The 26,205-nt window shown below is 39.6% G+C and overlaps 2 protein-coding genes across 4 annotated transcripts in view; both read right to left on the reverse strand.

Moving 5' to 3' along the window:
• Nucleotides 1-2,016: 2,016 nt before the first annotated feature.
• On the reverse strand, nt 2,017-18,554 carry LOC108277720 (protein sel-1 homolog 3). The gene is made up of 23 exons (XM_017490560.3): nt 18,095-18,554; nt 16,248-16,734; nt 14,518-14,644; nt 14,305-14,426; nt 14,114-14,229; nt 13,960-14,024; nt 10,404-10,536; nt 10,183-10,318; nt 9,949-10,092; nt 8,697-8,896; nt 8,395-8,574; nt 7,097-7,216; nt 6,864-7,004; nt 6,633-6,695; nt 6,289-6,462; nt 5,413-5,540; nt 5,085-5,168; nt 4,890-4,980; nt 4,664-4,751; nt 4,451-4,560; nt 4,104-4,231; nt 3,436-3,538; nt 2,017-3,059 (listed from the first exon to the last, which is right to left on the reverse strand). Exons 1-23 carry the CDS (start codon nt 18,146-18,148, stop codon nt 2,928-2,930), a joined length of 3,126 nt encoding a protein of 1,041 aa, XP_017346049.1. The 5' UTR covers nt 18,149-18,554; the 3' UTR covers nt 2,017-2,927.
• A 1,881-nt stretch (nt 18,555-20,435) lies between these two features.
• Nucleotides 20,436-26,205, reverse strand: part of stim1a (stromal interaction molecule 1a) — a 56,570-nt gene continuing 50,800 nt past the window's right edge. The window contains exons 12-13 of one of the 3 annotated variants that reach the window (XM_053687186.1): nt 24,752-25,097; nt 20,436-23,996 (exon numbers count right to left, since the gene is read on the reverse strand). In XM_053687186.1, coding sequence (XP_053543161.1) covers nt 23,486-23,996; nt 24,752-25,097 — 857 coding nt within the window. In that variant the 3' untranslated portion in view covers nt 20,436-23,485. The remainder of the gene's footprint in view (nt 23,997-24,751; nt 25,098-26,205) is intronic. The other 2 variants (XM_017490987.3, XM_053687187.1) reach the window with 2 other exon arrangements.

Consider the following 26,205-nt stretch of genomic DNA (forward strand, 5'->3'; position numbering starts at 1 on the left):
CAATGCTCATGTTGGGAATCACAGAGCTACTTAGAAGGGAGTGACTGGGAGGAGCAGCTTCCTGGATCTGAAGAACATGAGTGAAATGATATTACACTTCTGTGCAAGCCATAGATTGTCAGTCACAAATCACTTTGCTTGAACACAAGGTTGCTCATGGTACCAAATGCTAGCTTCAGGTGAGGGGAGGGAAGGTGATGCTGGACGAGGAAGTTAAATACCTTGGGATATTATTCACGAGTAATGTTGAAAAGAGAGTGTGACATTGACAAATGGATCAGGGCAGCGGCATCATCGGACAAAGCTCTCTCTTTCCCATCAATCTACATTCCTGCCCTCACCTATGGTCATGAACTTTAAGTAGTGACCGAAATAATACGGTTGCAAATACAGGTGGTGGAATTGAGGTTCCTCCACAGGATTGCTTGGCAATCCAGGAGAGCCTTGGCGTAGAGCAGCTGCTCTTCTAACTCAAGAAGAGCCAGCTGAGGTGGTTTGGGAATCTTACAAGGATGCCCCTGGATGGCTCCCACTAGAGCTGTCCTTCTAGGCATGTCCCACTGGAGGGAGACCTCAGAGTAGACCCGGACCTGCTGGAGAAATTAGATCTAATACAATTGGCATGGGAATGCCCATGGATCCCCAGGAAGAGCTGGAATCTGTGGTCAGGAATGGAGAAGTCTGGGCTGACCTTATTAGCCTGTTTCCACTGAGACCCCCACGAGGAGAACTGAAGCAACAGCCTGAGTTAGTGAGTGAGTGAGTGAGTGAGTCAATGAATTAATAAGCGTTTTGGTTCTAACATAATTGTGCAGAAATTTTGTGAGGGTCTAATGAAAGAAGCTTTTTAAGGATCTTATCTGCAGCACTGACTTTTTTTTTTAACTATTGACCGGTGACTACATGGTTATCTGCTCATCTTGTTCATCAACAGACTAAACAACAATTTCTAGTAATGTAGAAAAAACACAGGAGCACAGTGCTCTATGCCAGAACGATTCAACATTGCCAATACGCAAATAGCCTGACTGACAGTTGGCATCAGTGTTTAAGTGTTGTCTTTCACACTTTGAGCCTGCGATTCATCTCATCTGCTACCAAGTTTGTGTCCTTTATTTGGCGTGAAAATCTCTCAAGCTGAAGGGCCAGAAAGACAACATGGAGAATGCAGGCATCACTTCAAATCAAATCAAAGTAACTGTTGTCTTTATTATAGTATTTGCACTTTTATGTAACTGGATCTTGCTATAGCCTGCTCGTTCACCTTTTCCGGAAGCAGGGGCATCATGGTACTCTAAGGACTAGATGGTGTTATACTCTGTACGTGTGTATGTGTCCTGTCGCAAAATGCGGTGAAAACTCCCACACGACGTTAATAGTGTGATTAAGGTGTGTACATGTCTGTAATACACCTCGATAATGTGACTAAAACAGGAATACTCCACACGTCTTAATTCCATTTGTGTTTACTTCGAGTATGACCTTAATTAGATTAAGGTCATTAAAAATTGCTGTTTACATGCTAGTTTCTTAATCAGAGTATCGTCTTAATCAGGTTAATATCGGATTATTGTAGTCCATGTAAACGTACTGATTGAGTGCTTTCTGATAACAGCAGGTCTCAAAGTTATACCTGCATGGACACAACATGTTTGTTTGTTTGTTTTTAAATGGAATAACCTACTTTAAATTGTTTCTTTGTTAAAATGTCTGGGGAAACCCAGTGGAGAAAAACCTACAAACACGATTTCACATAGTGATAGCTTAGCTGTGCCTCCCCTTGGCTAGCGACACCAAACTATCCCAGTTAGAACAGTTTTATAATGACTGTCAGTCATTTATAATGACTGACAGTCAGTTTCACGTTGTAGTGTATTTTTTGTAGGTTTGGAAAGTTACGTGAAAGTAAAAGTAATTAGTGACCTGGTTACTTTTTACATGCAGTAATCAGTAATGTAATCAGATCATCTGTTGTGGATGACGTTTTTGAGTAATTTACCCAACACTGCTGTCAAGTCATGTTATTATCATGTTATATTTATTTAAAAGACATCAAAACACAGCTACAAATTTATTTAAAAAAAAAAAAAAAAAAAAAAAGGGCTCTTTTCTGTGCATTTTTTTTTTCAGTGTTATGAGACCTCATGCTTGAATGTCTTTCAGTCTGCTGTGCTTTCTGTGTTTACTCAATGCTAGAGATGCAGCTCGTTAATCCCACCAGCAGATCAGAAAGCACACACACTCCATAAACATTCAGGGCATGTGCAAATCTAAACAACAACAACCTAATAACAAACATCACTGAACCCCCCCCCCCAATCCACCTGTATGTTTACTGATGAGAAGATGTGTGCAAATGGGGGTTTATATTGTGCAGATTGTATTAATTAGGAAAAGTGCAGCTGTGTACATATATTTCTTAGCGAATCACTATAATTAGCTCTTGGTCCTTGGTCATTAAAATACAGTTCTGTTCTCAGAGTCGCCTGACTTTTCTTTCTGTTCAAATGGTCAGAATTGATTGGTTTTAAGTGTTTATAGCTGCTATAACGTAAGTGATAATAGGAACTTCTTTGTTTAATGGACTATATCTATGAATGCAACAATGAAAGGATATAAAAACATGACGTGTCAATAAATTTAACAAATGTAATCGATTTCTGTGGTATCAGAGGAACAAAACGTTTCAGGATGTTCAGTTATATGAAGATAATCAAATTCAGGATGGTAACAATAACTCTTTTTCATCTTTGATGAATCCTTAAAATCAATCTCAGTGGTCAAAGCTCAGAAATGTAAAGACGTAATAGTGACAATTCAAAAACTCCTCAATGGCTCGTCTTTCAAACCATGATGAAATGAAATCCTCTTGGTCCGTGTTCGTTGGTCTGTTTCTCATGCGGTTTGACACTAGCGCCGTATGCCACTCAGTCCACCGGAGTCTCGTCCTGTTCTGGTGCGTCACTGCTCTCGGATGATGCTGACCTCTGACGAAGGGTCACGGGGACGAGTTTGAAAAAGGTGAGAGTAGCGAAAGCAACCGCCACGGCGCTCAGGAGCTGTAACGATAAAGAGAAATGTAGAAACAGGCCTGTTTTTCAATCATCCAGATAAAAACACATTTTCTCATAGGAAGGTTTGTTTCTATTCACACTTTCATTTACATTTTTTTTTTTTTTTTTTTTTAAAATAATAGGATAATGCAAAGACCAAAGTTATACAAGGACCAAAAAGCACTCCACTACTGTCAGGGCTGTTGTTATAGAAAATTAATCTGACCAATCAGAATTGAGAATTCAGCAGAGCTCTGGTATAAACATGATTCAAGGGCAGTAAGGGTTTCCTTTGTAAAAAAAAAAAATTTAATATATGAATGTAAAAAAAAAATAACTAGTAGAGTGGCATGGAGGGAAATCCATCTGGGAATGTACGGACCTTCACAGTAGGAGGTCCAAGTGTTTGTATGGAGTCTAAGTGTGCAGCAAGCAGAGCAAGAGTACAGGGGAGGTACGCCTCATCACTGTTAGAGTCTCGGCATCTGTAAAAGAAAAATAAGGAAATGATAAACCATATTAATCAACAAGAAGTTCTGACTGACATAACAAAAACAACAACAACAAAACGTTCAACTCTCAAGACAAGTATGCATACAATTTGCACAACTAAAGAGAGCATCATTCAGAGTCTGTCCAAAAGTTACATCAACGCTTACACGGGGAAAGATATTTGTATTCAGACTTGGCTTACGAAGCCGCTGAAGTCCATTTTATGGGTAAACCATTCAAAATGTTCCAATCACCTGAATGTAGTTCAGATATTTTCCCCAAAAATAAATACAGTCTGTTGGCAAAATTATCGTTTACTCACCACTAACGTCTTCACGCAAAGTTTTAAAGTTGGGATCTCATGAACCTTTTGAGTCTAGTGACTGTTTTGTTCTCTGAAAACCTCACTGTGTCACTGCTTTCAGAAAGCGCATGCACATGGAAATGCAGAGAGCCAATCAGATTCGAGATTCTGTAGGTTGTGACCAGAAAAGTGCACAAACGATATCAGATGCTCTGTACCCTATGGTCTGAGATAAGACTAGGTCATAAACATACCTGTGGTACAGGCTGGTAAGAAGGGTGTATTTATCCGAACAATATTGTTGCAGCAGCTTTAGTTCTGAGAGTACTGTGGCTGGTAATCTGTGACCTTCCTGAACAAGCAGCCCCAGACTGTACCAGCCCTGCAGAGAATGTGAACAAGAAAACACACACAAATACAAACTGATCAGTCTGGCATGGACAAAAAACGCAAAAGACTTGAGAACATTTCTAGGATGTTTAGTGTTCCACTATGCGGTCTTACGTCAAATCTACAACGTACATAAGCTGTTAGTGTCGATAAATGGAATAATCTCATCAGGGCTAATACACTTTGATAAGTCGGGCCAAGTGTGTGATACCTGTGGGTTGTTTTTGAGTGCTGCTTCTTTGTACATCTCAACTACATCTGAAAGGTCTCTTTTGCCCAGTGTGTGCTCCACATAGAGCAGGTCTCCCATTTTAACCAAAGCTGAAAAGTTTGGAAAATAAGGATAACCAAAGTAGTCATGCTGTCATAGTAAAAGTCAAATATACCTTTGCAAAAGTTAAATAAAATGTCACGAATTACCTACCATAAGGTGAAGGATCTTGGCTCTGAATGGAGAGATTGTAGTATCGTAGCATACACTGTGTTATAAATGCTGGATTCAAGGATCCATGCTAATATGGAAAACAACACAAACACACAGGTAGCACTTTTAATGTATTCTCTGGCTCGAAAGACAATCTAAAATATGATGAAAAAATTGGAAATATTATTAACACATAATGCCTTTGACGATTATGTAAGTGACTCACGGGACTGTGCTCGCACAGGAACGCTACGTTAAACTGAGCTGCTTCAAATCCACACTCGGCACATATCAGGTAATGAACCAGTGCCATGAACCTGTCAAAAGCAACAAGGCGCAAAATTAAGTAAGTGTTCCTTTCCACTAATCTGAACATTTCAAAATGTACTCATATGAAGTGCACCAGTCTATAAGTGTTTACCAGTTCCCCTTAAGATAGGCATTCAGGCCTTTCCTCAAGGCTGTACCTAGATATCCATTCTGCTCGGACGCCCACTTCACCCACCTACAGATCAAGCACAAAACAACTAATTATAGGGTCTCACCATTCATGAAAAAATGCACCAGACAATGTACTTATTAAACTGCATGACAGTGTACCAAAGGAAATTGTAAAAGTAAACACCGTTAATCTTTACTGCTCATTATAGACGTTTATATCTGTAGAAACATTTCATTGTATTATTTTTGAAGGCATCTTGGCTTTCTGGGAATCAGAATGCTTTTGTACAAGTTGCCCTTCAACTTACAGAACAGCATCTGATGGATGTCGCGCCACGTAGCCAGGAATACCTCGACTCCAAATTTCGGCTAGCTCAATGCCTCCGTTGACGTGGCCTCTCTGGGCTGATTTCAGAAAGTACTTATACGCCTTAACCTGAAGACAGAGTAAAGCAATAAAATGCTTACCCACTGGTTTTTTTGCTGTTTGTGTACTTGTGCGTAGCTTATTCCTCTCTGTTCTGTTCGTGTGTCCCCCAAGTCCAAGTCATTTGTTACAATATTTCTATGTGAAAGAGCTTACTCAAGCAGAGAATAATAAATGGATGGATTTTCATTTAATCCATCAGCATTTAAATTGCTTGTGAGAAGTAGAATTTCAACGTGAGTTTTTTGCTGCTTGATAGTTTAATATAATTGATTTATATTTTAAATCAGAAGGTTTTTAGATGCGTTGCATTTTCATCGAACGATTACAGTAAAACAATTGGGTCCTTTATATTGTCTTAAAAAGAACATTTTATATGGATAGTCTTGTTTAGACACTCGATATATAGACCAGTGGTTCCCAAACAGGGGTACGCGTATGGTTGGCTCACTGTTTGTAGAGTTTCTAACGTGGACTATCCAAATAAAGTGTTAGCAAAACATCACATAGAAATCACACACTCATTTCTGCAAATTCAAAGCTTGTCTGAAAGCAGAACTGGCCAGGAGATGCTGGGGTTTGAACCACAATCACTTAATAACTCAACCAATTAACCAACCATTCACTCAATCAATCAACCAAAAAAACAAACAAACCTACCAACCAACCAACAAACCATTTAACCAAACAACTAATTAACCCACTAATTAACCAATCAGTTAATCCAGTAAATAAGTAAATGTTTGCACAAACAGACTTTGTCAGGTTGTTGTCCAGGATAAAGGCCTTGAGAGTGAAGGACTCCTAGATTCATAGCAGCATCTGGATTTCCCAGCTGATCAGCTTGTTCCCAGAGCTCAGCTGCTCGCTCATAGTTCTTCTCAAACTGCTCGTAGTACCAACCCAAAGCCGTGATGGCTGGAGCGAAGCCCTGCCGTGCACAGCAAAGCACATTTATCAAGCATTCAACACACACATCATGCACTTCATAACCAGATAAGAAGGGAACAGGGCTAATAACCCAGAATCAGGATTAGCTCTTTTTATACGGTAATATATGGAATGGAGACATATTGATTATGGCTTGTTTACAGCTTGTACCTGTTCCATTGCTTTTTTCAGGAAAGTGACAGCTTTTGGCACATCTTGTGGAACTCCTTGGCCCTGGAAAGTGTATGGAAATGGGTCGCATTTATATCTCAGCCTTCTTCCACACAATCCATTAATACCTTGTACTCATACTCTTAAGTATGTCTGAAGGTTCATGGTCATGCAGCAGTGTCACAGATTGTAATTATTTATAACAGACTAATTAGGACTAGTTCTTCTGACCGTGAGCAGAACGATGGCGTAGTCGTACATAGACACAGGATCCCGCAGTCTGGTGGCTCCTCTCTCATAGTGCCTCACTGCCGTCTGGATATCTGGACTTACACCTTGCTGACCCCAGAACAGCATCCGAGCCACTGCTCGCTGAATGACCAAATGTTCACACGAACATGAACTTCAAGGAAAATGTACATTCTGATGGTAAATTTACTGTGTACAGTGTAGACGTTCATTACCTCCGCGTCTGCTACACCATTGCGTGCCTGGAGTTTGAGCCACTGAAAGATGTCGTCATCCTCATTGGTTTGGGCTTTCAGGATTTCCTCGTCATACAGGTGTATTGACTCGACAAACGTCTACAACATGTGCAAAAAAATATTAAAGAAGTTAACTTTAATGCTACTTGTGGTATATCTCTAAACAATTGTATTGTAAATCCCAGGCCATTATGAATTCGTTCATTTGTCAACTGTTAAAAAGTTACTAATTCAACAATCATATGGTACATTAATCATCCGGGCATATATCCTTTGGCCACAAATAGCATACGCATCTGAATGAATTCATTCTGATCACATAAACTGTTTACATATGAAGATAAGCTGAAAATCCATAAAGCTGCTTTGTGTCCATTTTTAAAAGCCCTATATAAAGGAAATTAAACGGGATTGAATTGTGCACCATCTCTAGGATCTACACTGTTAACATTGCCCTTCCCAATGACATAATCTCTGAACCTATAGCAAACCTACAGGTGCATCTCAAAAAATGTGAATATCCAAAACTGGCCAGTCTGTGGGCAGTTTCCATTTATATGCACCTTACACATAATCCAATCTAAAGTTCTGCTTGTTGTAGGGGTTTAGTGTCCGATCTGAGCGTTCAGACCTTCACCCAGCTGCAACTTATTCTAGGACTTCTATGTTGATGGATGATCTACATAATCTAACATCAAGAGTGAACAGATTAAAAATGGTGATATGGGGAAACTTTATATAAGGTGACACTTATTTAATATTTATTACTTCCTAAGTTTCCCGACATGTTGTGCTTTACTTATTTTTAAAAAATTTAGCCAATGGCAAAATGCTGTGATGTAGTAGTAATAAAATATTCGGCCACATCACACCACTTTATCATTGATTATTTGCCTTAAGTGTTATGTTCCTTACATATTAAATGGACAGCATAAACAAAGAGGTTGTTTTTGATATTTGCCCGACATTCAAAAGAAAAACAAAACAATAATGAGATCAACAATGCACATGCTATCCACTGGTAAAGCAGATATCTTGCCTTTCGTATTTTCCAGTGTTCCTAGTGAACATTAAAAGCCAGTATCTGGGAATAATAGAAGAAGAAATATCCCTGGTAGTCCTCACCTGACAATATCTTTTTATATGTGCATGAGAGTTAAATATAATTTACCTCACGTCAGAAATGTTACAAAAAGCAGAAAGCTCAGTAATGTACATTTGGAGAAGGGGTTAAGGAGCAATAGCTCTAGTGTTAGATGCTAAATTAAATGCTGTACCTGTTGTGAGGAAGGCTTGAGGCGGTCAGCTGAGGTTTGCCTGGCGATGTTGGAATAGTACGCGTAGGAGAGGTCAGGGTCTGCTGCCACGCCCTGATCACCGACGCGGTGCAGGTGCCCCAGCCGGAGGAGAGCCAGCCTCCAGTCCTTCTGAGCTCCCAAAACTGAGAGCAGCCAGGCCTGAGAACACCACACACAAACAAAAACACACACACACACACAAAATATCTCTCAGATACAAAAAACCTTCTTTTTTTTTTTTTTTTTTAAATAATCTATATTTTCACCACAGATGAACACACCTTATAGGGCTGCTTCTTAACACCAAGCCCACTGCTGTAGAGCACCGTAGCGAGATGGAGAGCTCGGTTGTCTCCTAAACACCCTGCTTGTAATAGAGAAGGCATCAGCCTGCTTATTGACTTCACGCTCTCTTCTCTCTCCATCATACGCAGCACCACAGCATACAAAGCTCTGCCAACGGCTGCTGGACTCACAGAGCCTGAGGAACGTTTGAGACGTATCATTTAGAACGTTATCATTGTATACTGATAAGAAAACGTGAAATAAATCACTCCATATTGTGTGATGAAGCGAAGTTACTGTTACGACCCTGATGTTGATCATTTTCCTATAACAGCTGTGGTTTAATCCTCTTCCACCACAGTTATTTGTCAAGTAGTACAGTGCATTGTTTAATGTATTAAAGTAGGACGTAACGTTGTGGAACGTCCGCAAAACCAGCTCTCGCTTCCTGTTCTCACTTACGATACATCTATAAACAGTCATTCCATCACCGGCCTTCTTTTTCTCTCACCTGAAGTCAATAAAATTAATGAATAAATAAATAAATAAATAAAGCTTGTTACCTCAACAAGGATTAAAGAGCGAATCAAAGATTTGTTGATTTATTTTTATAAAGTTGTTTTGCATCACTTTATTTTAAACACAGATTAACAAATCAGTGATTAAACCCTTAACGTCATAATAAAATCTTAAACTGGGATTCATTCTGATAGTCCACCATTATGAAACGAACTAAAACAGCATCAATGTTGGCCTTGCGATCAATCCTTACACAACTTCTCTGTCTTCCATGAGCATAAAATCTGCCATTTTGGACATTTAAACCACTCCAAATGCGAGATTAAATGAATCCCTGACTGAAATATAATTCAGGATTAAACCTGATTATAGTTCATCTCAATTTGCGGTAAAATCAAAACCAGGAATAAATCATGAGTGAAAGTAAGTAAATAAGTTAATTTTAAATGTTGCAAATATTTTCAAAGGCCAAGAGCAATACTCTTATATATATTATATATATATATATATATATATATATATACAAATCACGCATATATTAATATGTTAATATTGTAATAGTGAAATGCCGCAATAGTTTTATATGTCATTGACATATTCTCGTCGTCAATGTAGAATTGTGATATTCACAGATTTGGTTATTATACCATGAATTTTCCACTCCAAATTAATTATGTCCTGTTTTCTTTTAAATAAGTGATGTTGTATTTGCCAATTTGTCACCCTCACCATATTTGTTGAATATTATCTCAACCAGCCGAGCCACCGGTCGTCTCTGAGGACTGTGCAGTGCTTCATCGGGGCTGCACTGTGTCCTCGAGGATGTTGGTTTGGTTTTCAGTGTCAGCTCTGTGTATACATCCACACATCTCTCTGGAAAAAAGATACGGCAATCACTCAGAATGAGGAAAGAGCATGCAGTTTTGTAGGAAAATATGCCACCTTGTGGACAGAGTGACACACCTCCCTGTGTCTTCGCAGCAATTTCACGTGAAAACTCGGATAGTTTGTGTTCAAGGTCAGTTTGAAATTGCTGACAGGATTGTAACCATCCAGATATATTCACCATCCGTACTGTCTGAGGAAGCCGGAGCTCAGACTGTGAAGAACATCAGAAATCATAATTTTTTTATTTTTATTACATTAATACCAAAGTGCCTATTAGCAGTAAAGGTAAGTCTTACCATGTTAAAAGATGGAATTCTTGATCTGTAATACGTGACTGGACCATAAAACCCTTCAATGCCTCTTATAAATTTACCTCCACCAACCACAAAATATCCGTCTGTATCATCCAACTTTACTGTCGTACGAAACCTGTCCAAAACAGCAGACACAATGGATTAACATGTTCAGTCACAAGGGTTAAATAATCTACAGAATATAAGTATATAAAGAGGTGGTGATAGGAAAGGAAATGTTTTTCATCATATGTCAATAATTTATGCTACACAGACCATTGGTTCTTAGCCATGGAGCCTTTTCAGTGTTAAATAATAAATAAACAAACAAATACTACTACAACTATTACTACTGCAACTACTACTACTACTACTACTATTACCACTACTACTACTATTACCACTACTACTACTGCTATTACTACTACAACTACTACTAGTAACACTATTATTACTACTACTACTGATACTACTACTACTACTGTTAATAATAATAATAATATGTGACAAATATGCGCCATTATATGCCTTCAGTGGAGCTATTAGAGCTTTTCATTGCTTAACTATCCACACACACAGATACACAAAGTAAATGTACATTGAAGCTGACATTACTTCTCTTTACTTTAAACTGCTTAGCTTTAGATTAATCCCATACAGTTCAATTAACAGTCAAAGGGGCTTCATACAACAATAGCAACTATGACTGTAAAAGTCATAGCGCACATAAAAGTACAGCTGTGAGCACCATTGATCCAGATAATAATCATTATGCTATAACATGGAATTCTAAAAAAAATTCAAGAAAGCAAAAAAGGCAATAATACTAAAAAATGATGATGATGATGGTTGTTGTTGTTGTTATTATTATTATTATTATTATTATTATTATTATTATTATTATTATTATAAAGTGGTTACTAAAGATGAATGCATTGTTGATGTTGTTGTCTTGACTGTAAATTCAGAGGCACAGTGTTATACCAACTGTAGCAAGTTCTCCAAGCATTCGGGAATAACTTCCCAGCCAACCTACCAACATTCACTATGTTTTGCCCACTAGAGGGCAACAAAACAGTGAAATGGAGCCCATGAACTAGAAGAGAAGGCTTGCTGAAGAAAAACCTGCATTACACATAGTGCATTGCACCAACTGCAAGAACATCTTGGGCACGTCTTTAAAGTAAAAGATGTTTTGCTCTTGTTGTTGTTGCTGCAAATAAAATCTCCTTGTGCTTTATTGGGTTGTCATTAAAATAAAAACTAATACTTAAAACTTACATGAAAACTTCACCCTGAACCACTTGCAAGTGGTACCGAAGACTTAATGAAATTAGTTTTTTGTCTAAACTTCTTTCATTGAAAAGTTGGTCTCTTTTCATTAACCATTTCCTCTATTACCCACCATGCCATACAGTGACGCAGTGGGATTTAGCCCTTGCTTCATTATGGTTCAGCAGCGCTTTAGTCCTATGGCCTGTCAAGTTTTCTCACCTCCGTGTCTGTACATTCTGTTCAAACAGATCAGCTGCCAAAATAATGATTTCTCCAGTTTCACAATTATTCAACCCCTTCATGGTGAGCATCTTTAGTATTTAGTAGAGCACTCTTTTACTGTCATGACCTGCTGCAAACAAGATGCATAGCTTCTGGCAGTGTTCCTGAGGAATCTTCTGACATTCCTCATGAGCAGTGGCCTCCAGTTCAGTAATATTCTTGGGTTTGCGTGCTGCAACCGCCTTCTTCAAATCCCACCAGAGATTTTCAGTCAGGTAACTGTGATGGCCCTGTAGAATCTTCCAGGACTTCTTCTGCAACCAAGCCTTGGTGGAATTTGAGGTATTCTTGGGATCATTGTCCTGTTGGAAGGTCCAATGGTGTCCAAGCTTCAGCTTCCTCACAGACAGCATGACGTTTTCTCCTAGGATTTCCTGATACTTCAATGAATCCATCTTGCCTTCCACACGCTGCAGATTTCCAGTGCCAGAGGATGCAAAGCAGCCCCAGAGCATCACCGAGCCACCACCATGCTCGACTGTGGACAGGGTGCTCTTTCTTCATTCTTCTTCCTCCAGACATACCACTGATCCATCGTGCCGTAAAGTTCCAGTTTTGTTTCATCGCTCCACAGAACAAAATCTCAGAACTTCTGTGGTTTATTTATATGATTTTGAAGCGAGTTTTCTTGTGCTTTTGGATCAGAAATTATGTACGTATGTCTTGGACTTCTGGCATGGAAACATTCTGAGTTTAGTACGCACCTTACCGTGCTCACTGAAACCTCAGTGCCGGTTGCCACCAAGTCTTGCTGCATGTCTTTTGCAGTCACTCGAGGGTTTTTCACAACCTGCCTTCTCAGAAATCTGCTTGCAGCCGTTGATAGCTTCCTTTTTCTGCCCCGTCCAGGTATTTAATACATTTTCCACCCCTAGCCAGTTCAAGTATTTCATGTGTTCCAGCTCAAGCACACCTGGTGATGAATGAAGCCCTTGATTAGTTGTATCAGGTGCACTTGAGACAACACCTGTTTTACATATTTGTGCTGTTGTGAGGGATTCTATTCAGGGGGTTGAATAATTTTGAAACTGGAGAAGTCATTATAAGTTACATTATCAGTTGAATTTGGGGAAACCACTTGAAGCATTCGTCGTGTCAAAGTATTTAAATTGCTTTTGTTTGATTTGTTCGTTTCAAGCAGCTGAAAGTCTGTACATTTTGACAATAAACCTGATTTACAATGGGGGTTGAATAATTTTGATTGCAACTGTATACCTATTTAATGCGTTTGAGGGTGGAGGTTTACTTTAACTCTCACAGATCAGTATGCTTTGGTGTCTTGTTACTCATTGAGCAATCCAGCGTGAAGGCCAAACCCTCAATGACCAGGCAAACAAATTCTGCCACTCTTGAAATAAGCCACGTCACTCCAGTTGACACACCAGCTCTTACCTCTCTATGACTTCTATTACAGTTTTTCAATGCTTGCGCTCATATCTAGCTCTTGTTGATGTCAACCACAGTAGTATTATACCTCTCACAACTACTTATGGGTATTCTGATGAGGTATTTATGACCAGATCCCTCCAGACTCTCAAGTCAATACCATAATTTTATTACATGCATCTGCATTTTGCACTAAATCAGATATTCTCCAAACGCAATGACGCTCCTAATGCATCATCACTTTATGACTTAAAACCTCTTAAACCAAGTCCATAAACCTTAACAAGAACGTCTTCGGGTTTAATCGAAAAGGAGGCTAGTAATCGTCGTAACAAATAAGTGATGGTCAATGTTGGGGTTAATGCAGTACAAGAACTAGCTCTTCCTTAGACAAAGGTGTGGGGTTTTTTTTTGTTCATTTAATTATATGCGATGTCAATCAACCCAAACTGAATAGGAACGTATAAATTTCACTGTGATTTCGAGTCAGTAAATGGACTAATAGGCGTGAAAGCATGCTAAGCTTTAGTTCATGCACATAATACTACACAGCAACACTGGCATTGTGCCTCCAGCACTTTAGGCTCAAACCATTATACCCCTCACACCTACTTACATGTATTCTGATGAGTCTTCAACAGGTTGTTCATGTCCCTCAATACACACGATGGTGACTTTCCCCTACAGTCACAATCATTAATATCAGATGAGATATCACATAACATACACGTCCTCTTTTCTACCAGCATGTGATAGCTAAAAATTCTGACCATTCTTCCAGTCAGCTCCAGACTCAGAAGGCACCACTGGTGCAAAGGAAGTGTGAAGGAAGACAGAAACGCTGAAGTCGACCCGTTCTCTAATTCCAGCTGCAAGTGGATGTGACCTACAGGGAAAAAAACGCAGTCGTATGTACAGTATATGCTGCACATGACTGAAGAGTGATGAAACATTTACTCACCAGTACTTGTGAGAAACAAAGATGGACTGACGTAATTCTCCTTCGTGTCTATGTGGTGTAAAATCCCACACAGATGTTCTTTACATTGTCTGTCTAATAAAACCCAAAGAGAGAAGGCACACCTAAGGAGAAAGCCATTATGATTCCAATCCGTCCTGTCGTTTGTTGCTGACCAGAATACATAGTTTTAAAAAAATAAAATAAATAAATTACCATGGATATGTAATGACTTTGAGGCGCTGTCCTTCCAGTAATCTATTCGTGTACGGATGGAGCGTTCTAGTGATGCCAAAGTTCTCCCCAGTGGACCCATAGAGCGAGGACAGCAAACTGGCGACTTCTAGATATCAAAATCGACATCGTTGACGAATCGACATACATTCAGATAAACATCTTAGCATGTTTTCACACCTATTAGTCAGAACTGACATCCTTGCAAAACTCTTTAATTCATTGGACAGAAATCCAGTCACAGAAATGATTAAAAAAAAATCACCACAGCATAGAGAACATACAGAGCAGGTGCTGAATAACTGATTCTATAATTATATCAGTCACTAGTTTTGTGTGTTGCATCCAGTGTTTATTGTTCTGAAATCTCTGGAACTCATAGCATTTATACAGCGCTACCTACTGCTCTGTCCTTTGGCTCAGGTCGCAACTTATGGATGAGTTTAGCAATCAGTTTTATGTATTATAATCTGTTATAATATTCAGTCCTACCAGGATTTTGCGATCGCAGGAATGAAACGCAAAATCAAGCAAACTCTGCAGTATACAGAGGAGCTTGCGATTTTTTTTAGATTACCGCAGGTTTGGTCGTCATGTGACGTCGTCACAACGCGCATTCGGACAAAGCTCTATTCGATTCACGTGCGTCGAACATACATAGAGTACAGCTAAAAAGTCTCGTTTACCAGCACAACATGACTGCGGAAGAGTGCGCAAAACTATTTCGTGCGATTGCAATTTCGCCAATTCAAGTAGTTTTCCATAAAAAAAAGCACAAAAAACGCAAGTCGTATCAGAAATTTTGAGAAAAAGACGCGATGTAATCAAGAATTTTTGGCTGTAACAATCACAAGAAAACAAAAAAGACTGAATATCATGATAAATGATCTCTAAATGAAATTTTTTTTACTAACTTTTTAAATAACAATTATAAAAACTGGAGGTAGTTTTCTACTATTTTAAATCTTTCAAATTGTAAAATTTAGGGGTGGGGCACGATGGCTTAGTGGTTAGCACGGTTGCCTCACATCTCCAGGGTTGTGGGTTCAATTCGTGTCTCTGACCTGTGTGCTCAGAGTTTGCATGTTCTCCCCGTGCTTAGGGGGTTTCTCCGGGTACTCCGGTTTCCTCCCCCAGTCCAAAGACATGCATTGTAGGCTGATTGGCATTTCTAAATTGTCCATAATGTGCGATTGTTACCCTGTCCAGGGTGTCCCCTGCCTCATGCCCTGAGTGCCCTGGGATAGGCTCCAGGCTCCCGACGACCCTGTACAGGATAAGCAGTAAAGAAAATGGATGGATAGAAATGGATGGATGGACTTTCCATGTTAATATATTCGTGTATATATTGAAAAACTGTATCCCCCAACTAATTTTATACTAAACATTAGTAATTTTCTGGAAGTTTGTTAGTATAGCTATATATCATGATACATAGTGTGTATCATAGAAATGTCTTCAAATATGGTTCACGTTTTGCAGTCGAGTCGAATCCCTTTCTCAGTTCACTTGGAAGCAGACCGTGACGACAAGGCAACGCTTCGGTGCGGATCTTTAGGTAGGCGAGAACACACCAAACACACTCGGGTCTGAAGCTAAACAACCTTGTCTGAGAGCAACTGAGCGAGGTGGTCTCAGTCTGCTTCCAACTGAACCCTAGCTTGGATTAATAATTGTGAAAGCACTCTTGAAGTGAAACCTGACAGCCACACCGTTTTCCACTGGACACTCAGATTTCCGAGCTTTCCAAAGCATCTCCGTCTCCCAGCTAGGACACAGCAGGTGCTCTTTAAACGTCCGACTCGGAGGATTGAGGATGGTGAAAGTTTCCACTGCGCTGGCCAGAGACTCCCGGCTCGGCTCAGACGATACACCGCTGCTCATCCAGACACGGACAAAACAGCTAAGTACCCAGTCAGACATCGGTATCCTCCAGTCAGGCTGATAAACCAACCAGTCAGGGAGATGCATCTTCACAACACGGGTTCTGTGGGCACCAGGAGAACACTCCCACCGTCTCTGGACGATCACAGATGTGGTTCCGGTGTCGAAAGAGACCAACACCTGCAGATGGACCATCGATGAATCACTGCAGGAGTACTGGACCCACAGAGGGTGGACTGAGACTGGAGACTCATGAGGGTTTATGAGTGTGATAGCACCTGGGCTGCTTTGGATGAAACTTGAATAGGATATTACCTGAAAAAGATAGAGAGAAACGCCATGCCAGAATTATTGGCACCCTCATGAAAATGAGTTTCAGCTGAAACCATATACATAGAGTAAAATGATCAGCACCCCCACAATGAATCAATTTGGCAAATCATCCAATGGAGAAATTAACAACATGTCCTCCTGTAATTAACAAATTTGGAGAAACCTGTAGAGGACCCTCCTCTATGCAAAACATTTTAATTTCCATTACATTTTTTTATGTATACATGTGGATGCCAATATAGTCCTAACCCAGAGACTGAAATTCCCATTACAACTGAAAAAGTTGTGATATTATTTAAAAAACAACAACAACAACAACAACAAAACAAACACAAGCAAAACCAGTATGTCAGTCAGTAATGCAAGATGGCAAATTTCTGCATTAAGATTGGGTTGAACACGGTCCTATCCACCTTATAATGCAGGCACAAGGCATTATACTCTACACATCATTGTAATGACTTATTTAAAAAAAAAAATGCATTACACTTTACAGCTATCTTTTGATGCATTATGAATTGGTAAGACAATACATCATAAGTATTGTTAATAACACACCAATAATAAAGAAAGCAAGCACCTTTCTCGAGAGCATCACAAGACCTGTCTGAACGTTTCGTTTTGTTTTGTTTTTTGATCAACACCAGAGAAATGATCAGAAAATGGTAGAACACTTCAGAAAGAACTGGTGTCTACAACTCCACATGAATGGATGAATGAATGCCTTTTATTGTCACTATACATATGTATAATGAAATTAAGAGCCACTCCTTTTTGTTCTGTGCAAACATGTACATTCAATAAACAAGAAGAATAAACAGATAAATAAACAGATAAATAAACAAGACAAATAAACAAGATATACAAGATATACAAGATATAACCGAAGCCTAATGATGCATTATAAACCCTATGACTGGAATGCCTTTTCATAAATCACTTACTTCGGCTTATGAATGCATTATAACAGGTTATAGGTCAAATAGGCCTATAGATAACAGTTAGTTATCTATTAAACAAATAAATAAATACTTTAAAAAAGGAAAGTAAGATTTTATGAGGATTTTTTTTAATAAGGCTTTAATATATATATATATATATATATATATATATATATATATATATATATATATATATATATATATATATATATATATAAAAGGTTTACTTCATTGTAATGTGTAATGTTTACTTTATTCCTCCATCTTTCCTTTTTATAACGCTGCTCATGGTTATAGACTTGGTAAAATAAATAAATAAATAAATAACCAAATAAATAAATAAATAAAAATGAATGCTTAAAGCTGCAAAAATTTCATTCATTAACTTGGAAGTTACTCACAAGAATACCGAGCTGAAGTGACAGCCTCCAGCAGATCCGGTGCAATTCTCCCATTTTCACAAGAGGGGTGAAACAAATCAACCCTGTCAGATTAATAAAGGGGTAGATTTAATCATGACCAATTAGATCAGTTCGCATCGCTCACATCAAATTAGCTTCTTAATCATGGCATGCCCTGTCCAAACCGCGGCACTTCCACGTGAACGGCGTGACAGGAGCGTCCATCCGAGTCACTTTACCGAATCGATTCCTGGAAGTGATTCGAACTACAGTTGGTTTGATTCTTTTCAATTCATACCGTTGTGAAGGCTAGAATGTCTTCTCCTTCTGTATTTCCACATGATCACACTGTATTCCACATCGAATAGCCTCATTTTAATGTATAACAATTCAATTAATCAATCAATCTCACAGCAAGCAGGTAAGCCTACATTTTGAGTGAATAAAAGCTTTCTGAATGCTATACCACTACTTGTGTCTTTTTTCTTTCTCTCTTTTTTAAAAGTGGTGTTCTACAAGATAAACATATTAGCAATTTAACTAACTAACTAACTAAATAAATAAATAAATAAATAAAAATAACAACTGAAAGCCTAGCTAAAATAAAAGAATCAAAATCATCTACGTTCATTTCTGCTTCCGAGTCAATTCGCCCAAATGATTCACTTTGAAGAGTCGTTTGAAAAGAACCGAATCATTTGTATATCGCTGATCAGTATTATTTATATGAGGTGTTTCTGAGGCGGAAGAACATCCTGTTAGGTTCAGATGTAGGCAAACACAAAGCTGCAGCTCCACCCGAAAATCCAAAGGCAAAGGCAAAGGGAAATCTACCTTTTACAGCAGGTAGATGAAATGAAAATGACCTGGACCTGGCTGGAGTTTGGACTGATTTTCTAAAAGGAACCATTGAAAAATGTCTTTAAATTCTTACTGTGTAACAATTCTAAGCTCATTTCAGCCTAAACACTCCACATAGCAATTTGATTAACTCTAGGATATCTGCTATTGAATTTTGATGAACAGAAATTATAATAATATTCTAATAGATTTATTTTGGCTGTCATATGGCACCAGTGATTTATACAGAACATACAATTTCATATAATTTCATTAGTTAAAAATCCAGCAAAAAATACCAACAGTTAAATTTTTTACAAGCAGAAATTTTAATTCCAGATATCTACACTGTAATTTTGACCTGTAACGAACGAGCTCCATGTATCTGTCAATTACATTTTTGACTATTAGACTATTAATTACATCAAGATAAAATTAAAATTCAAAACGGATCTACAATATCTGAAAGCCCTACTTTTTGAATTTAATTACGGGGGGAACAAACTTTTCCATGATATTCATTTTATTATTATTATTTTTTTTAGATGCACCTGTATATTATAGCACAGCACTGTTGAGCTCTTGATTCTGATTGGTCAGAAGGTGTAGATTCATTTTCTATAGCAGGACTTCTGACATTAATGCAAGTTTACATCAAAGCACTTGCTCCAAAACATTTCGGGTTCTACAGTATCATCTTATACTGCGGACATGTTACATAACCTAAGGCTAATAAAAGGATTAAAAGGGTGCTTTTATTTAAGCAAGGGAGAAAAAAAAATATAGAACCGTTGATATGGTGAAGTTTTCTGTAAGGAAACGTTTCTGAAGTGTCAGAGCTTTTTGGACGTGGAAACATCTTCCCAACAGGACCTCTGGCTTCTCACCAACATGACCAGCGACATTTTTGTTTTGTTTTAGAGAAAAGGAGTCCGATGAGGGAACGAGTGTTTATAGCTGCTATGAGTAAGAACAGGAACTAACTTGTCTTAATCTTGTCGGTTAAAAACATGGCGTGAAGTTCAGTAATACATTTAAGGAAAATTTCATAAAGATAGAACAGCGGTGACAGCCGTCCAGTCATATCAGACCTCCTCTACCGCCTCAGAGTAAACTCTTACCTCACATCATCCTTACAATTCTTTGCACAGATGAACAAAAAAACAAAAACAAAAAAACCCAACCTTTTCTTTAAAACCGTTTATTGCTTTCATGCATGAGTGCCATAAAATTCCCAACACCTAGACTACAGTCCTCAACACTACAGATGATGCAAAATATTCCTTCTCCCTTTCTGTACAAATGTATATTATCATAAATAGAAGCTCAAAGGGAGACATTAAAGTAGGAAACTGCTGGGGTGGAACCAGGAGTCTGAAACACCCCTCGTGTCTGTGAACTGGTATTGCAGCAGGTACGTATCGTGTATCAATGCAGAAATGAACTGCTGTTTACTGAAATGAGACACACAGACACACACACACACACACACACACGCACACACACCAAAAAGTCATTTTATAGCGTCTTCGTGCAAAGAGGTACAAATGATGCATGGTCACATTTGATCAAGAGTGCATTCCTGTTTTTGACTGGTATACATTTGTTATGTTAGACTTTTACATCCGTACCATCTTTCACCATTTATTTAAAAAAAAAAAAAAAAAAAAAAATATCCATCAATAGGTCCATGTCTGAGGAACTGGTGTCTCATGCAGCGCTTGCTTTGGTTAGTCCAAGACTCTGGGGAACCGAATACGTGAACGATACAGTGGTCTGTAAAACATGTAGGGTTGTGCGGGGAAAACGCATAGCGCCGATGCTCTGCGTGTCAGAGCTGAGCACTGAATTTAGCATCAAAATAAGTTCTAGTCCTCCTTGAAGCAGCCTCATGAGCCCGGAGACATGTAGACATTAGAGACAGTAAAGGAGAACTAAACACACTGACAATGTAGTTTAAAAAACAACAACAAAAACAACAACAAAAAAACCTGCCTCAGCTGGCAATTTCATTTTTAAAACACGCTTTCATGTAAACAAACCTTGGGGGAACACTTGACTTAAGGATGGTGTTCATTGAGATACAAAAAACAAAAACAAACAAACAAACAAAAAAAAACAACAAAATAAAACGAAACCTACGCAAGATCTTCATAACAATTGATGAAAACCTAAATAAATATTTATAAAGGCTTCTTCCAACTGATATCAGCGGTCATAAAGCGTACAATTCTGCTGTCAGTTTCACTGAACACCGCCCCGTCATGTGAACTGTATAGTGTTATGACTGTTATTACAACTGACTGATGTCAAAGATCAAAACTCTATTTTTTTTTTTTTTTAAAGAAAAAAAGTACAACTGAGTGAAAATCAACTTAAGTGACAGAACATATTCATAATCCCGTCATTAGTCCTTACGTCATTAGTCTTATGTCAACTATCCATAAACATCATCTAAGCAGAAATATGAGATTCACTTAACCTCACTTGACATAGCATTATGTACGTGTCATAACAGTACATACAAGTACACGGAGCTACAAAGTCGTAACAGGTTTATGACAAAAGCCGACGTAACTCGTTTTAGGGGTTACGTCGGCTCTAGAACAGCCAACGTAGCGGAAGCACCTTCTGTCAACTTCCCTACAACTCTACGCGTCGATTTTGCGGACACCTCGTTATGCCAACATCGTGAACAGACAGCCGACTCGTCGTTAAGTCGACTTTATAGCAGACGCACCTTGTTATGTGAACTTTATTTAAATCTTTATAAACAGCTAAGCCCCTCATTATGTCAATTTAGCAAATTGTATGACCGGTGACACTTCGTTATGTCAACTTGGGGCAGTGGTGGCTTGGCGGTTAAGGCTCTGGGTTACTGATCGCACAGCACTGCCAGGCTGCCACTGTTGGGCCCTTAAGCGAGGCCGTTAACCCTCTCTGCTCCAGGGGGCGCTGTATCATGGCTGACCCTGCGCTCTGACCCCAGCTTCCTAACATGCTGGGGTATGCGAAGAAAAGAATTTCACTGTGCTGTAATGTATACATGACCAATAAAGACTCAATATCATTAACTTGATAACACCGGACACCTTGTTACGTCAGTGCCTTGTTTGATGTCAACGTTACAACAGTCGACTTTGTGTCGACTTTATCGTCTTTAATTATGTCACCTTTATAACAGCCGATACCAAACCTTATAACAGTGGACACCTGTTGGAGTTAGCTTTTAGAAATGTTGAATAAATGTGTATTTCAGCTGTCACGGGGCTTACAGAAGGGCTGCACAGCCTTATGAACACCATGTTTAAGCAAAGTGTTGCCGAAAAACCTCTGACTTCGAGCTATTAGAGACAGACTTACCGTATAAACACCACACCAGTTTTAATCAACATGTTAACTTTATAATTTGGTGGAATCCGTCTTTGGTTTGGCACTTCGTCGTTTTTAAATACATGAGCTGGAACTTTAATACAGACGATTGTTGCTTTTTTAATTTTTTTTTTTTAAAACAATGTTAGTTTCTCTGCCGTCAAAATACAGTACAAGACACTTTAGGGATACATTTCGGTCTAGTCTACAAGGCATGGATTCAGCTTTAACACCCGTTTAGACGGTCAATTATAACAGACAATCCAAACCCTTCTTTCAATCCACGGTAGAGAAAATAAAAAAATTAAATAAAAAATAAATCACAAATCAGTGCCAAGCAAGCAATCATGTGGTGCATTTAAGCACCACCCACAGCGCACGTGGTCCTTTAAGATGAGGTGGAATGATCAAGACCATTTTCACTTTTGTTATCCTCAGAAATGCTCGACATATTTATAAATAAAAAAAAAAAGAAAGAAAAAAAAAAAGGTACTCTTTAAATTACTGCAAAACCAATTCACTAACATTCATCAGTAGTGCAACGAGATTTAAGGAGGGTTTCACAAACATGATTCAGCCCTTTTCTTATTATTTTATTCTTTTTTTTTTTGCTCCCCTGGCCTTTGACTAGCACTGATCACACACACTGCTTTAAAGTGTTCATTAATAAAAATTTCCCAGGACACACACACACACACAAAAAAAACAACAACAAAAAACAACAACAAGACGACAAAACATCAAAACACAAAGTGGGCTTTCAGAAAAGAGAACACCTGGTAATGTGTGTTCGAGCTGAGGGACACGAGAACCAAGCAAGCGTTTAAGAGCATTCGAAAAATTCAGCCAAGACATGCAAGCGGATCAGGAGTGTACGGGGAAAACAGCAAGAGTCCGAGGAGATACAGATGTGGCACTGCCCGCTGTAGAATAAATAACTTTACATTCCCACATCCCACTGACATCCCGGAGTTAAATGCTCTGAAGAAAAACAAAAACGACTGAGAACGAGAGAAATAAAAACAACAAGGACGCCTTCCTGAAGTCCCCTATGAGAAGTACCTACAAACTCCTCGCCAAGGCATTCGCGTGTGCCACTAGATAAATAATCGGGCCATCCATTATAATAATGGAGTACAGATGCATCTTTTTTCGAGCAGTCTGTAAACTAAACCCTCGTTACTTCTTCTGCTTCTTGAAGATCTTGAACGGGGTGTGTTTCTTGCGGCTCGTGGAGTCAGTGTCTTCTCCTGTGGAGGCGCTGTCTTCCTCCAGCGGGCTTTTCTTCGTCGAGATCTGAGGGATGCGGCCCGCGCTCTTCAACACCGCGATCCCGGGAAGCGCCGTAGGAGACGGCGTGTCCGGCTCGGTCGAGTTCTGGCTTAAGGAGCGTGACGATTCCGACATGGAGCCGTGGATCTCGCTCATGCTGGCGGACTTCTCCATGCCGTAGATCTTTTTCATCAGGATGGGGCTGTCCGAGCCTCCGTCGGGAGAGACGCCAGAGTCGGTGACTCGGTTTCCTCCGTTGGGGGTGTGGAAGGGAGCCGACTCCTCGGAGCGCGAGTAGGAACCCTGGATGAGAGACGTGGGCTTCATGGGAGGAGTCTTGGAGCTCAACGACAGGCGCAGCTGTTCGCTGGTCTGAGATACGGACAGGGAGGAGTCCGAATCGGAGCGGTTCAAATCCCTGAGGAGAGAGATTCGGCGGGAATCGATTAGTCCCGTCAGTTTTCATTTATTTACTTCCTGCAATTCTGTTTCAACAGGTGCAATAAGTTTGACCCAACTAGTTTGAGCAAAAATTAGGAAGCTAGTCAAGCTGAGGTACTTGATCAAAAACTGGTGCAGAGGTGCCAACATCGCTAAGAAAATCCTACAAAACAGAGAGAAAACTAATTTATGCCATACTAATATCTTAAACCGTGAACGACACATCCTGCCTTGTGCTTTTAACCAAGCAGGGGCCGTAGCCCCGCCCTCTCAATTTCTATTGGTGCTGAAAAGCGAACGGTCATAGTTCACCTAGATAAAGTCGCAGTGGAGAGAAAGCGAGTCTTTTGTCTCCTGCGTGAGTGAATTAGCTTCTCCGCAAGGCAAATTGCCTTCAAGTTTTGGTGAAAATTTTGCTTTTCCGGTGTCTCCTTTCTCACCATTGCAGCAAGTCAGATATTGTGAACGCCAACGCTAAACTGTAAATGTTGGCATCTCTGGCGGAGTCATAAAAGTTAAGAAATCAGAGAGCAAGACACCGTGTGTGAGTGAGTGAGAGAGAGAGAGAGACATGCGAATAAAGAGCGAAAACGTTAAGATAGATCAACACACATGCGTGATGCTGGCTGGAAGACAAGAAAATGAGTTGAGTTTGGAAAAATTTGGTGAAGAGATACACACTACTTTCATGCCAGGCAAGGTGCACACAAACACAAACAAACACACGAGTACCCATAGCGTCTACTTTGACGAGGGGAAGAGTCTGGAATGGGGTCCAATGGCTGGAAAGACGAGTGATAGACGCAGGAATGAGGAGTAGAGGACGAGAAGGAGGAAGAGGAGGTGGAGGAATAGGGAGGAGAGGAAGCGCAGAAAATGGAGGGGTGCGAGACAGCGAGGCCCAGCGTATCAACCTGCCCGTGAGACTGGCGCAGGTTGGGCCTAGGCCAGGACGGCGGGTATGAACTGCCCTCCCCCTGATGCCCTCCGGCCGTGTGGCTGCTCTCTACCAACCTCTGAGAGCCCATGGCCAGCTGTGGGTCAATGTGCCTCTGGCGAAGAGACATCATACTGGGAGCTGTGGACACAGAACACCACATGTTACACAGGTATTTCAGTACAGCAGGGGGGAAACAAAAAAGCAAGATTGGTGTCAGGAGGCGTGGTTAAGCAGGAAGTTCAGGTGCAACTCAAGACTCAGGTGTTCGGAGGTAAAAGGTGCAGGTGGGAGGGTGAGATACAGCCGCTTTATCAAGAGAACAAACACTGACCACAGCGATATCCTCATTTTCTCTCTCCACAACGAATGAAGGGTATTAAAATACCTGTTCTTTAGCTCAAGGAATTCTGGCAAGAATTTCTAACTTTTCATTAGACACTCTGCATTAAAATCTGAGATTTATAATACAGACTGTATATTCTTTATTTATTAGGTGGTACCGATAGTGTCAGCAAATCCGAATCCTTAAGTCACGAGTACACCAGGGCTGTCAAAAGAAGAGCCATTTGAATATAAATTATTGATCATTCTCGTATTCTGTAAGACGGAGAAATCACGAGGAAGGAAAATCATAAACATTTTAATAGCTATATCTACACTACTGGTCAAAAGTTTACACGCTCAGTCTTTCTTTTTATTTTTCCACATTAAAGAATAATAAGAAAGTCATCAAAACTCTGGAGGAACACAGATGGAACTACGGGAATTGTGTCGTGATAATAAATCAAAATTATTTAGCATTTTAAGAAACAAACAAAACAAACAAACAGCTTATCACATTACTAATAAACCACAAAGCGTAACCTCACCTGTCTTGAAGACCTTCCTGTTAAGACGTACAGTTACAGTCGGAGAATCGTTCCGTAATTGCTAAATCAACGTCTCCTTACAGAAAACTTCACCGTATTAATCCGTTTACGTGAAGCATCTGCCCTACAAATCCCTGTACAAGTTGTTATCATGGAACTTCAACACTGCTGTGGTGTGAAAACATTTCATTTTAAAGTGGAATTTCCTTCGACAGCCCTAAAGTTCACGTACATGACCTTCGTGGTAAATTCATAACAGGACAGTGGCGGAGACGGAGATCGGCCATTTCACAGCAGCAACAACGCTAACGTGTTTCTGATCGCTGAGGTGTACGGGGTTTTCAGCGGGTGAAAGGAGGAGAAATGCTTCAGTGGGG

The sequence above is a fragment of the Ictalurus punctatus genome, chromosome 17 (assembly GCF_001660625.3).
Source record: "Ictalurus punctatus breed USDA103 chromosome 17, Coco_2.0, whole genome shotgun sequence".
Lineage (NCBI taxonomy): Eukaryota > Metazoa > Chordata > Actinopteri > Siluriformes > Ictaluridae > Ictalurus > Ictalurus punctatus.